Source organism: Hypanus sabinus, chromosome 13, assembly GCF_030144855.1.
Source record: "Hypanus sabinus isolate sHypSab1 chromosome 13, sHypSab1.hap1, whole genome shotgun sequence".
Classification (NCBI taxonomy): domain Eukaryota; kingdom Metazoa; phylum Chordata; class Chondrichthyes; order Myliobatiformes; family Dasyatidae; genus Hypanus; species Hypanus sabinus.
This window is the reverse complement of record NC_082718.1, coordinates 39,819,340-39,833,551: the sequence shown is the minus strand read 5'-3', so window position 1 is coordinate 39,833,551 and position 14,212 is coordinate 39,819,340. Positions and strand designations below refer to the sequence as shown.

At 40.4% G+C, this 14,212-nt stretch overlaps 1 protein-coding gene across 3 annotated transcripts in view; it reads left to right on the top strand.

Moving 5' to 3' along the window:
* Positions 1 to 14,212, top strand: part of tbc1d22a (TBC1 domain family, member 22a) — a 281,299-nt gene that overhangs the window by 70,088 nt on the left and 196,999 nt on the right. For 2 of the 3 annotated variants that reach the window (XM_059987463.1, XM_059987461.1), the window contains exons 7-8: positions 290 to 352; positions 9,229 to 9,294. In XM_059987463.1, the coding sequence (XP_059843446.1) occupies positions 290 to 352; positions 9,229 to 9,294 (129 nt within the window). The remainder of the gene's footprint in view (positions 1 to 289; positions 353 to 9,228; positions 9,295 to 14,212) is intronic. The other variant, XM_059987462.1, reaches the window with a different exon arrangement.

Sequence of the window (14,212 nt, the reverse complement as noted above, 5' to 3'; positions counted from 1 at the left end):
AAAGGAAGGGTAGAGGTGAGAGTAAGAAGGTGGGGGGAGTGGGGAGGACCTTTCCAGTCCTGAAGAAGGGTCTAGGCATGAAATGTTGACTACTTAGTCTCTTCCATAGATGCTGTCTGGCCTGCTGAGTTCCTCCAACATTTCATGTGTGTAACTTTGGATTTCCAGCATCTGCAGACTTTCTTGTGTTTGTGAGTGTACTATGCAGTTTTCGTCCAGAAAATGGAATCTATTTTAAATAGCTTTGTTTCCTAAAATATATATATATATATTTTCTTTAAACAATCAGATTGCCATTGATATTCCCCGCATGACACCTGAGAGCTTAATAATGCAACCAAAAGTACAAGAGGTAAGATCTTTGGAATTAAAATAATTTCTTTTAATTTCTCCTTCAATCATTCCTGAAACTATAACTCTAATCAATGGCCATATAGTTTGTTCTTGCAGTTTGTCATTTGATCAAATGTGATACTAAATTCTTGCAATGATTTAAGGAATGTCAAGAATGCACAACACTGTTTGTTCTGCCTTAATGCATCACCTGATTGCTACATCTGCATCATTTTTATATAGGTAATAATGAAATATGATTTGAGAGTCATCCATTAAATTTCTTCTTGCCTGCATATTAACGCTTGGCTGAATGAGCATATTGATATTGTATGCAAGTCTTTAATTATTTTCTCCCTCCTATTACTAACATCTCTATTGATTAGGCCAAGGGTGAGAGGACAGGCAGAAGAGTTACATCAATTCTTCTACCATCATAAACCAGGTTGGCTTTGAAAAATCCTGTCAATGGTACTGGAAATCTATTGAGAAGAATTGTAACTTCGAATCAGCAGCTTCCATGTTGTCAAAGATGTAATTCAGTTTCATTTCACAATCATAATTTTGGATTTCTGTAGTTAGGCATAACTTGATTGATAGTTTCAATTGTTAATATTCCCTCAAATCCAAGTTGCAGTAATGTACAATTATACCAAGTGTACTTTCTATTTTGATTTTCTTTAGTGTTCCTTTGTGTTAAATAAACACTGTAAAAAGCTCTTCAGCCTACAGTGTTTGTGCCTATCCTGTTATCAGTTTAAATTAATCCCAATTGCTTGCTTATATCTATATCTCACTACACCCTTCCTGACTGTACATGTACTTGACTAAATGCCTTCTCAAGATTGCAGTCATATCTGCCTTCATATTTCAGGCATCTACCACTCTTTGTGCATCTTAACCAACCAAGACTTGCCTCAGAAATCTCCTTTGAAGTTTATCTCTCACCTTAAATCTCTGTCCTCTTGTATTTGATTGTTATACTCTGGGCAAAAGATCTACTTACCCTTCCTCTGCCTCTCATAATTGTATGTGTATCAGGTCATTCCTTGGCCTCTGAGGCACGAGCGAAAACAATCCAACTCACCATGTAGCTCTAAACTAGGCAACATCCTTATGAACCTTTCATGCACTCTCTCTAGCAACTCTGTATCCTTCCTGTAATACAGTGACTTGAAATGCATAGAAACTTCAAGTGTGGAAGGAATCAGAATCTTAATCAGGTTTATTATCACTGGCATGTGATGTGAAATTTGTTAACTTAGCAGCAGCAGTTCAATGCAATACATAATCTAGCAGAGAGAGAAGAAAAAATACATAAAATAAAACATAATAACTAATCAAGTAAATTAATTACGTATATTGAATAGATTTTTTAAAATGTGCAAAAACAGAAATAATGTATATTAAAAAACTGAGGTAGTGTCCAAAGCTTCAATGTCCATTTAGGAAATGGACAGGGGGAAGAAGCTGTTCCTGAATCGCTGAGTGTGTGCCTTCAGGCTTCTGTATTTCCTTCCTGATGGTAACATTGAGAAAAGGGCATGCCCTGGATGCTGGAGGTCCTTAATAATAGACACTGCCTTTCTGAGACACCACTTCCTAAAGATGTCCTGGGTACTTTGTAGGCTAGTACCCAAGATGGAGCTGACTAGGTTTACAACCTTCTGCAGCTTCTTTCAGTCCTGTGCAGTAGCCCCCCCCCCCCCCCAACCCCCCTACCAGACAGCGATGCAGCCTGTCAGAATGCTCTCCACGGTACAAATATAGAAGTTTTTGAGTGTATTTGTTGACATGCCAAATCTCTTCTAATGAAGTATAGCCGCTGTCTTGCCTTCTTTATAACTACATTGATATGTTGGGACCAGGTTAGATCCTCGGAGATCTTGACACCCAGGAACTTGAAACTGCTCACTCTCTCCACTTCTGATCCCTCTATGAGAATTGATATGTGTTGCTTCATCTTACCCTCCCTAAAGTCCACAATCAACTCTTTAGTCTTACTGATGTTGAGTGCCAGGTTGTTGCTGTGGCACCATTCCACTAGTTGGCATATCTCACTCCTGTACACCCTCTCGTCACCACCTGTGATTCTACCAACAATGGTTGTATTGTCAGCAAATTTATAGATGGTGTTTGAGCTATGCCTAGCCACACAGTCGTGTGTATACAGAGAGTAGAGCAGTGGGCTAAGCACACACCCCTGAGGTGCGCCAGTGTTGATTGTCAGCGAGGAGGATACGTTATCACCAATCCGCACAGACTGTGGTCTTCTGGTTAGGAAGTCATGGATCCAATTACAGAAGGAGGTACAGAGGCCTAGGTTCTGCAACTTCTTAATCAGGACTGTGGGAGTGATGGTATTAAATGCTGAGCTATTGTCGATGAACAGCGTCCTGATGTAAGTGTTTGTGTCATCTAGGTGGTCTAAAGCCGTGTGGAGAACCATGGAGATTGCATCTGCTGTTGACCTATTGTGATGATAAGCAAATTGCAATGAGTCCAGGTCCTTACTGAGGCTGGGATTCAGTCTAGTCATGACCAGTCTCTCAAAGCATATCATTACTGTCGATGTGAGTGCTACCGGGCGATAGTCATTAAGGCAGCCCACGTTATTCTTCTTCGGCACAGGTATAATTGTTGCCTTTTTGAAGCAATTGGGAACTTCTGCCCATTGTAGTGAGAGGTTGAAAATGCCCTTGAATACTTCCGCTAGTTGGTTGGCACAAGTTTTCAGAGCCTTACCAGGTACTCCATCAGGACCTTCTGTCTTGCGAGGGTTCACTCTCTTTAAAGACCGTCTAACATTGGCCTCTGAGACAGAGATCACAGGGTCATCAGGTGCAGCAGATATGTCTCTACCAAAGGAGGCGCGAGGCACTCCTTCCCTTCACTAACCTGCAGGTCACCCTTGGAAAAGGTGTAGAACTTGGCTCCCCCCCACTCCCCTAAATTAGGGTCACATGAAGTCTTGGAAGCTTGGTGGATGGTTGTGAGAGCTGCTGGGGCATATCACGTCTGATATCAGGCAGACAATCTCGGAAGAGTATTGATAATGGCTAAGGTCACCTATTTTGCAAAGACACTACCCAGAAGAAGGCAATGGGAACTCACTTCAGTAGAAAACTTGTCAAGAACAATCATGGTCATGTCAGATGGAAGACTATGATCGTCTACATCAGCTGAAATGGCACATAATGAACAGACGAACAAACTCCATGTGTGACTTAACCAAAGTTTTAAACAACTGCAATGTGACCTCAACCAATAAAGTCAAGCATGCTGTCTGCTGCTTTATCATCCAATCCACTTACGATGCTACTTTCAGAGAGCTGTGGACATGCACCACAAGATCCATTTCTATATTACTTCTGAGGATCCTGGTGTTTACAATATACTTTGCTCTTGTATTTGACCTTGCAAAATGTATCACCTTACTTTTGCCTGAAATCAGCTCAGTCTGCCATTTCACTATCCATATTTAAAAGTGATCTTGCTGTATTCATTGACAACCCCAACACTAACTTTAACTTGGTCATTTTCCATTTGGTCTGCAAACTTGCAAATCAACCCACCTGCATCGGATCCAACAGAGAACCTAACAACTGACCCATGTAGACTACCACTGATCATAGAACTCTGGTCAGAATAACATCCTGAAACAACTTCCTTCTGTCATATTCGACCAAGACAATTTTGAATGTAGCCTACTAAGTCACCATGGGTCTCAAGTGCCTTCATTTTCCAGATCAACCTACCATTAGGGATCTTATTAAATGCTTTACTAAAATAAAATATTCACTTCCCTACCTTCATCATATATCTTCCTTATCGACTCAAAACTCTGTTGAGTCTGTAAGGTGTGATCTATCCTGTATGAAGCAGTGTAGACTATCCCTAATAAGACCTTTTCCAGATGGGAGGAGATCCTGTCTCCAAGAATCTTCAGTATTTTCCCTTGTTTTATAGTTTTCTAGTCTACGATTTCCTGTATTTCCCCCCCACCCCCTGAAGGAATAACATTAGCTTTTCTGTAGTGCTATGGGACATTGTGACTAAAAAGAATACAAAGATCTCTGTCAAGGCCCAGCAATCTCTCTTACCTGTCTCAATAACTTGAGTTTGATCATCAGGCCCTTAAGACTTTTTCTACCTTGATCTTCTTCAAAGGACCTCATACTGCTACTTTTTGGCATCAATATGCTCGAGTGTGTCAGTTTTAAGCTAAATTCAAGATTATACTTCTATATGGCTGTTAAGAGACAAGAGACAAAATTATTTATGGCTGATTGTGTTAATGAACAGAATCAAAATACAATTCTGGTTTTGCTCGAAGAGGAATTTTCCCAGATGGTTTTAGGTGTCATTTTGAATTTTTTTTTGATACCATTATGCTTATTTTGCACCCTTTGGATGAAGTATTTACTGAAGTTTGGTTAGAAACAATGGTAACATCTTTCCTTTGCATTACATGGAAGGGAGGAAGCAGAATTTTTACTTACATGGAGTGTATTTTATGGTTATGGTTAACCATGTGGTGATGGGGCTGTCAGTTTGTAGAAACTGATGGGTAATCTTCAGCTGTGCTAGAGGACTTTGGGGCTGATGTGGGAGGTGGTTGTTTAAGAGTATGATTGTGTTGGCGTCAGGAAGATCTACTATGTATGAGATTGCATTTTCTGTAACCAACACACCTTGTGGTGGTGAAAAAAGGTTCGGCTTTAGGGATAGAGATATACATTTAATGGCCCTGGCTGGAGGATGCTGAAGTAATTTGGTGGGTCAGGCAGCATCTAGGGAGGAAAATGAACAGTCAACTTTTCTGGTAGAGACCCTAAATTAGGACTGGAAAGGAAGGAGACAAGAAACCAGGATAAAAAGGTGGGGTTGAGGGAGAAAGAATGAGCTAGGAGATGATGGGTGAATCCAGGTGAAGGAGAAGCTGGATGATGGGATGGGTAATGGGAAGTAATCGGAGAAGCTGGGAGGTGACAGGTGGGGAAAGCAAAGAGCTGAAAAAGGAGGAATCTGATAGAGGACAGTAAGCAAAAAAAAGGGAAGGAGATGGGGAATCAGAGGGAGGAAGGTGATAGATGGGGCAAGGGAAGGAGGAGTAATGGGGCCACAGGGATACGGAAAAAGGTCAGTTGGGGAAAAAGAGGAGAAAATATAGAAGTCAAAATTTATGCCGTCAGGTTAGAGACTACAGAGAGTATGAGGTATTGTTCCTGGCTGTTGTGGTTGAAGTAAAGGTGCTCAACAAAATGAATTCCTCTCCTTCTATTCCCCCCCCCCTCCCTTCAGTAATCTGAGCTGTGCCTTGTCGTTGTAGAGGAGGTCCCTCAGGAGCACTGGAGTTTTACCAATGTGAAATGCTGACTCATTTAGAGCCCTGAACAATGGTGAGGGATGAGTATTAGGGCAGGTGTAGCATTTAATATGGCTGCATGGATAAGTGTGAGGAGGGTAATTAGTGGGCGGGGACAAGCAGGCAAGGGAAGTCGTGGAGTGAGTGATTTCCACAGTAGGTGGGGGGAGCACACACAAAATGCTGGGGGAACTCAGCAGGTCAGCCAGCATTTATGGAAAAGAATAAACCATTGACATTTTGGGCCTTTGACCCTTCTTCAGGACTGAGGGGAGGGTAAGATACACCTTGTGGTGAGATCACTTTTGAAATAGCAGCAAATGATTCAAGATTGTCTAATGCCTAAAGGAGAACTCTGGATCTGATGCAGCACAAGAAAAACCACATTGAGGTGAAGATCACAGTAATTAAAAAAACATTAAATATTAATACACACAGTTTTTAAACATTGGTTGCATGTCCATAAACTGACACAGGAATCTATACATAAGGTTATGCTGGATACAGAGGCTAGTGGATGGTTGGTGGGGACAAGGTGAAATCTGTCCCCTTGTTTTATTTATGGACCCAAAAGGTTTCTTGCTATCACTTTTAATTTGTGTCCCAATTACTTTCTTAAGTTGACTCAAATATAATTTCATAACTGTACATGTATTTTGACAAGCCACACCAGTAAGTTAGTGCCACAAGGTGCCACCAGTCAATGACCCAGTCTTAGTTGTTTGAATTGAAATTGAACTGTCTAGGCCAGGCCCAACATGGTAGAATTACTGCCATTATATCAATTCCAAATGTATATCTATAACTGAGTTTGCACTAGTGGTCGCCAACCGGTCGATCTTTGAGACTTTCCCAGTAGATCCCAAAAAAAAAGAAAAATAAATACACAAATAATGTTAAGAGATTGTTTCTGGGTTGCGGGGTTTTAGTTCCGTCCTTTCTGCCCAGTGCGCATGCGTGTAGCTCCCCGCTACACACTAAACAGTGTACTTCAGTGGTCCCCAACCACCAGGCTGCGAGGAAACGATATGATTTGGCGATATGAAATTATATGAGTCAGTTGCACCTTTCCTCATTCCCTGTCACACCCACTGTTGAATACCCGTGAGGTCATTACCCATGCGAGGTCATCAGTCACCTAAATGCAGTGATACCTTCGCACGAGGGATCACTGGTTGGCCTCAGGTAACCGGCCGCCTTGCAGGGCCGGCAGGAAGTGCCGTTGCTACTGGCCTGGAGCATGGATCGATGTGTGCCGCCTCTAAATCTGTTTAGCACATCGAATGTTAGTGGGAACCCAGTGCTAAAATATTCGCAGATGACCTAATTCGGACTCAGGGTTTCGTAAGTATCAGAGCAGCTACCTCGCTGCGATCTACTGAAACAAACTTTTGTCGGCCGATAGATCCTACAGGGGGGGCATGCCCACTCCCTGTTGCACTTCTCACTCGGTCGCTCTCTCCAGACTGCGCCCGCCGCGGCCCTGGCATGGGGACCTCTGGCCCTGACCTTGTCCTTGCACCCCACCCATGACCAGCTGCACCTGGCTAAGGTGTCTGGCGGCGGGTGGGTGGGAAGCTGGAGTTCGTGCCCGGAGGCTGTCTTAATGAGGCAATGAAGCACTCAAAACTGCTTTAGCACCTTGAGTCCAAGCACCATGCACTTAAAGACAAACCCACTGAGTTTTTTGAGTGGAAAAAAAATGAGCAAATGGGACAGAAGCAAGTGGGACAGAAGCAAGTGCTGAGAACCACGTAAACTAAATTGTGGAATAGACTGGACATAAGGAACCCCCTTCGAGTATCGCTGTATTCCGTTGTGTTTAACACCCCCCCCCCCGTCGGCCGGTCCGCAAGAATATTGTCAGTATTAAACCGGTCCGCGTGCAAAAAAGGGTGGTTACCCTTGGTGTACATATATTATTTCTACTTCCCGGTTGTGGGTCAACTTCCAGGTTGTCTACTTCTGGTCTTTTCTGCCTGGTGCACATGCGAGTGACTAAACGATTTAGTAGGCCGATCTTACCTTTCACTAAGGTCGAGGTAGGGGATCTTGGGCTTAGAGAGGTTGGTGACCACTAGTTTACACTGTGTTTGAGATATTATTTGTGTCTTGTAGTTTAACTTCTATGGAAAAGTGTTGTCTGCTTCAAAGTCAGTTTATTGTCAAAGTACATACATTGACCCTGAGATACATTTTTTGTGGGCCCGCTCAATAAATCTATAGAATAATAACCATAACAAAATCAATGAAACACTGCTCAACCAGAGTACAGGAGACAACAAACTGCAAATAAAAAAAGAAGAAACATTAAATAAATAAGCAATAAATATTGAGAACATGAGATGAAAACTCCTTGAATGTGAGGCAGTTAGTTGTGGGAACATTTCAGCGATGGGGTAGTAAAGTTATTTCATTTGGTTCAGGAGCCTGATGTTTGAGGGATGGTAACTGTTCCTGAACCTGGTGGTGTGAGGTCTGAGGCAGCAACAAGAAGGGAGCATGCCCTGGATGGTGAGGTCCCCGATGATAATGCTGCTTTCATACGCCAACATTTCATGTAGATGTGCTCAATGGTAGGGAGTGCTTTACCTGTGATGGACTGGGCCATAACCATGACTTTTTTTGTAAGATTTTCCGTTCAAGGGCAGTGGTGTTTCCATAGCAGGCTGTGATGCAGCCAGTCAACATACTGTCCTCTCCACTACAGACCAGATGTGTTACTGATGTGAAATTTTCAGCTATCTTTGCCAAACAAGGAAATAGGAAATCTGGATGAAGAGCAAGTGCCCAGTAAAGTAATTGCATTCTACATAGTTATTTGCTTGCAATTATCCAATCCAGAACTAAGAGAAGGAAAACCACATTGTGATGTGTTTCATTTAAAATAGAGCAGAAACATTGAAAATATCCTGCAGAATTTTACTGGGTGCTGATCTGCTTCTTTGCATTTTGCCCAGTGCTTTAATTTCAATACATTCAAGATTGTCCTGATTATTGATAAAGATCTCACAAACACTGCTTATTCTGAATATATCTGCCTATCGTACTATAATATTTACTAAATATACTTTAAAACTTGAGATAAAATTAATGTTCAGTTTGCAATTAATAAACTAAGTTTAGATATGTGCTGTAAATAAGAAATGGGGAAAGGTGGATGATTCTCAAGACTGTTTCATCATTATTTTTGATTATTTTAAAAACAAGTGTAAAATTATAGCAAAACTGCTATATCGTTTTTGAGTGTTAATATTATTGATTCATCCTTAACTGCAAGTATGGCAAGCTTGGACAAAATTCTATTCATAGTTAAATGGTTACTTTTGCTTCAGGATGTACTTGAGGAGAAGTTAACCTTGCATTTTGACTTGAGGCTGTTCAATATTCCTGAATAAATAGCACTGCTCTGTTCAGCTGAGAATCCTTTGCTTTGAGCCCCAGCTAAATGCTAACAACCTCTTTTCAATGGCTGTGCCATCAATAATAATTTGGCCTCTGCTGCTATCTTCTTTCTATATCCACAGATTCACATTGATATTCCAAGAACTAATCCTCTTATTCCTCTCTTTCAACAAGCTTCTGTGCAAAAGGTGAGAGAATTAATAGATGATTAGCCAGTGGTGCTTGAATGGTGTGGAATGCAAAATAACTTAACTGAATCCCCTTTCTCCCCTCCCCCGACTGATTTGTGAGATAATCTATTTAGTTTTAACATGCTGACATTTTGATATCTGCATGATTATCTTGTGATAGTTTATGCACTATAATAGAAGGGAAAAACTGAACCTTGTTAATCAAGCCAGATGCGGTATCACTGTTAGCTGGAGGACGGTAGATTTTTTACCTTCTCATGCACCACTGGTCTATCAAACTGCCTGCTGCACATACCGATTTCTGTGTATTGGAAAATTAATTCAAATAAGCATTCTATATCAAATCGAAGAGCTGGTATTTCTAACCAGTGTTTGATTTGTTTAGTTTCAAATTAATGTTTTTGTTTCTTGCGCTGGGCTTTTGGGTACTAACACAGAAACAGAACGATTGTGCAATTTTCAAATTTCCTTTTATAACTGTGGTTATCTTTAATATGATTAAGGAAATGTAAGTAGATCTTAGGAAATGGAATACAAAGCAGTCATCATCAAAGTACTTGTTTATGTATTTGCATAGTCATTTAAAAAGTTTCAAATGTCTAACTTTCTTACTACATCAACTTCCTTATAAATGCAGTATTTTAAAATGAAAATAGCTCGCAAGCCGAGGCAGTTCTGCTGATTGTATAATCCACACCTCTGCTTTGTCCAGGGGCTGACTCAATTTGTCTTTCACAATACAATAAACTAATATTAATGAACCATTTGGAAATGGAATACTGTGCAAACATCTTCAGCACATATAAAACTACTCTGTAAAGCACAAATGCTTTAAAAATAATGAAATGTTTCCAAGTATCAAAAAATACTATAAAGAGCAGTAAACAGTAACAAAGCTAAATAAATAAATATTTGGTGTGACCACCCTTTGCCTTCAAAACTGTATCATTTCTCTTAAGTACGCTGTGAAGCAGTTTTACTGGAAATTCAGCTGGTAGGTTGTCTCAGGCAACTTGGAGAATTTGCTACAGTTAATCTGCTGATTTTGGCTACAATTGGAAGAAAAAGTATGTGAACCCTCTGCAATTACCTGGTTTTCTACATTAATTGCTCTTAAAATGAGATCTGATCTTCATCTAAGTCACAATAATGGAGGCACATAATCTGATTAAGCTAATAACACGCAAACAGTTGTACTACTTCTCGTCAATACTGAATGCACCATTTGAACAAACACATCTAGGTTCAAGAATATATGTGAAACTCTGCGGTAATGCCATCTACAGAAGCTTTTTGGAGTCAGGTATTCCAATCAGTGAGATGGGATTGGAGGTGTGAGTTGCAGAGGTGACCTGCCTTATTTAAAAAAAAAGACACAAAGTCAGGTTATTGACAGATTCTGCTCCTCTCAAGAAAGATCTGTTTATGTGCACCTTGCCTCCATCAAAACAACTTTCCGAGGACCTTGGAAGAAGAATTGTAAAGATGCACAAGCTGGAAAAGGTTACCAAAGCATTTCCAAAGACCTGAGTGTTCAGCAGTCCACTGTAAGAGAAATTATTTACAAATGGAGAAAATTCAGTCCTGTTGATACTCTTCCCTAGGAGTGGGCATCCTGCAAAGATTATACCAAGAGCACATGCAATGCTGAAGGAGGTAGAAAAGAACCCAAGGGTAACATCAATAGACTTGCAGAATCTCTAGAACTTGCTAAAGTCTCTGTTCTTGTATCCACGATAAGAAAATCACTAAACAAGAATGGTGGTTGTGGAAGGACACCATGGAGGAAACCAGTGCTCTGCAAAAAAAAAAATTGCTGCACATCTCAAGTTTGTAGACCACCTGAATGTTCCAGAACACTTCTGGGATAATGTTCTATGGACAGATGAGACAAAAGTCAACCTTTTTGGCAGAAATGCACTTTGCTATGTTTGGAGGAAGAAGGACACTGCACACCAACACCAAAACCTCATCCCAACTGTGAAGCATGCTGGAAGGAGCATCATAGTTTTGGGCTGCTTTGGTGTCTCGGGTCCTGGACAGCTTGTAATCATTGAGGGAGCAATCAATTCAAAATCATATCGACATTTTACTGGAGAATGTCAGGGTAGCGGCTTGTTGCCTGAAGCTTAATAGAAGTTGGATGATACAACAAGATAATAATCCAAAACACAAGAGGAAGTCAACAACAGAATGGTTTAAAAAGAAAATTTGTTTTGAAATGGCCATGTCAGAGTTTGGACCTTAACCCAATTGGGATAATGTGGCATGACCTGAAGAGGGCTGTTCATGCAAAGTATCCCAGAAATACTGATGAATTGCAGGAGTTTTGTATGGAGGAATGATCTAAAATTCCTCCTTGTTGTGCAAGTCTGATCAGCAGCTCCAGGATACATTTTGTGGAGATTATTGCTGCTAAAGGATGTTCTACCAGTTATTAAATACATGGATTCACATGCTACTTCCAGCCTGGACTGTGAATGATTAAACAATGTGTTCAATAAAGACATGTTAAATACAATTGTTTGTTATTAGTTAAGGTAGATTGTGTTTGTCTGTTATAGTGACTGCACTTTAAGAGTAATTAATGCAGGAAATCCAGGTAGTTGCAAAAGGTTCACAAACTTTTTCTTGCAACTGTGTCTCGCTTGCTTCTGTCTCTCCATTTAATCTCAGACACCGCCAATGATGTTGAGATCAGGGTTCTGTGAAGGCCATACCATCTGTTGCAGAACTCCTTGTGTCTTTCACTGAATATAGTTCTTTATAACCTTAGCCATGTGTTTGTGGCTGTTGTCCTTTTGTAGAATGAAGGTTGGATCAGTCAGACAGCAACTTGATGGTACTGCGTGATGGATGAGAACCTGCTTGTACTTAACCGTATTGAGGATTTCATTAATTCTGACCAGATCAACAACTCCATTTGCAGAAATGTAGCCCCAAACCTGCAGGGAACTGCTGCCTTGCTTCACTGTTGGCTTCAGACACTCATCCATGTAGCACTCACCCACTGTTCTACAGTCAAAACTTCCTCCTGTTTGAGCTGAAAATTTCAAATTTTGATTCATCAGTCCAGAGCACTTGCTGTCAACTATAGAGACTCGCCTATGCACAAAAATACAAGGAATTGGGTGTTGAACAATGGCAGCAAGTTCTTCAAGTTGCTTGGAACAACCTAATAAAACTGCCTGACTGTACGTAAGAAAATTGATGCAGGTTTAAAGGCAAAGAGTGGTCACACTGAATATTGACTTGATTTTGTTATTGTTTACTACTCTTTATTGTAACTTTTTAATCCTTATAAACATTTAATTTCATTATTTTTGAAAGAATTCTTGGTTCACAGAATATTTTTACAGGTGCCTAAGACTTTTGCACAGCACTATTTATTTCGATTCTAGAAATATTTCAGAGGTGACCAGAAGAGTGGCACAATTTTCCGTTCAGCAGCAAATCAAACATTTTCTGTGGGCTTGTCTTGTGAGTCAAAAGAAAGATTCCAAATTAAAGTAATTAAATGAACTTTATATGGAGACATGGAATTGTTGGGTTGTTACCCCCGTTTAAAAGGATTGTATTTAAAATCCCCTTGACATGATACTCCTAGCAGTATCATCTATCTTTGATGCCCTATTTCTCTGAAAGGTGCTTGTTCACTTCCGCTGTGGTTAATTTGCTACTAATAGGACCTTGTTTTTTGTATGTTGTGTATCTGTGATGCTGTTAATTGACTTTCTGCCAATCTGGGTAACTGTGAAGTAAAATTGGGGCATTGTGTATCTTCTATCTCTCTTTTCCCCACCCCTCCATCACCACCCCTTCCATAAATAATTGCCCAGAAATGTAACAATTGCTTTTTTCAACTCCAGTCATTCTGGTTTTTGTGGCAGCTGTCAGCTTAATGAGCCCAGTGATGCCACCACAGACTGAACTGGCAGGCTATTTGTGGCAGATGCTGTGGACCAACCAGAAGGGATAAAGCTACTTGCTGCAACAGCATCAATTTGCTGGTTGTGGATGCATTTGTTCCAGATGACATTGATAGGAGTGACCAATGCTTCTGGAAACAAAGTACTGTTCTTGCCATTCCACAGCATGATGTGGAAGCACTGGGGTGATTATTTCTTTTTTATATAAGGAATCTGTAATCTTGCATCTCCAAGTCTCATCCCTTATTATTAACTGTGATTTAGTGAAGAATCTCAAGTTATGTCAGCTGCAATACCTAGAATTCCTACAGTTGAGATGGCAAAGCAACAATAGCTCGAGGTAGTATGTGAATACTACCTATTCACATAGGTATTAGTTCACATATGTAATTCACATATGTGTGTGAATACACAAATACAGTTTGCTGAAAGGGGTGAATTATACAACACATAAGCCTGTGCAGACCTGCCACAGTCAGTCGTGGGCATTGCTGTAAAACATTTCACCTTTGTGTACCATTCCCTCTTTTTTCCCCCTCTAAAATGGCTACTTCACACTTTTCCACATTTCATTAGTCTGTATGTCCTTGGGTTTGTTACGCATTATTGCTGGCTATTGCATTTCCAGGTTACATATAGTAAGCAAAATTTGATCGTGTGCTCTGTAAATCCATGTTTTGGCATTCATCGTGTTTATCAGAGAACTTAGTAGTCTCAGTGCAGATACCTGGGAATTGGTGCGTGCATTTTCCTCCATTGCCACTGTTGGTTGTTAGTCTCAAGCCAATTTTGTATCCATATCCAATGCTGATTAATTTTTGTTGATGTCTATTACCTGGCTTTCCATCAAATGACTTCAGTTCCATATTCTGAAGATCAATCACACCACCTTCATTATTTCATTAGAGGAGTGTAGCAGCATTTTAGTTGAGTTCTTGGATTAGCATTTTGAAAACCATTGATCCAGTCACATGAATTAAACACTG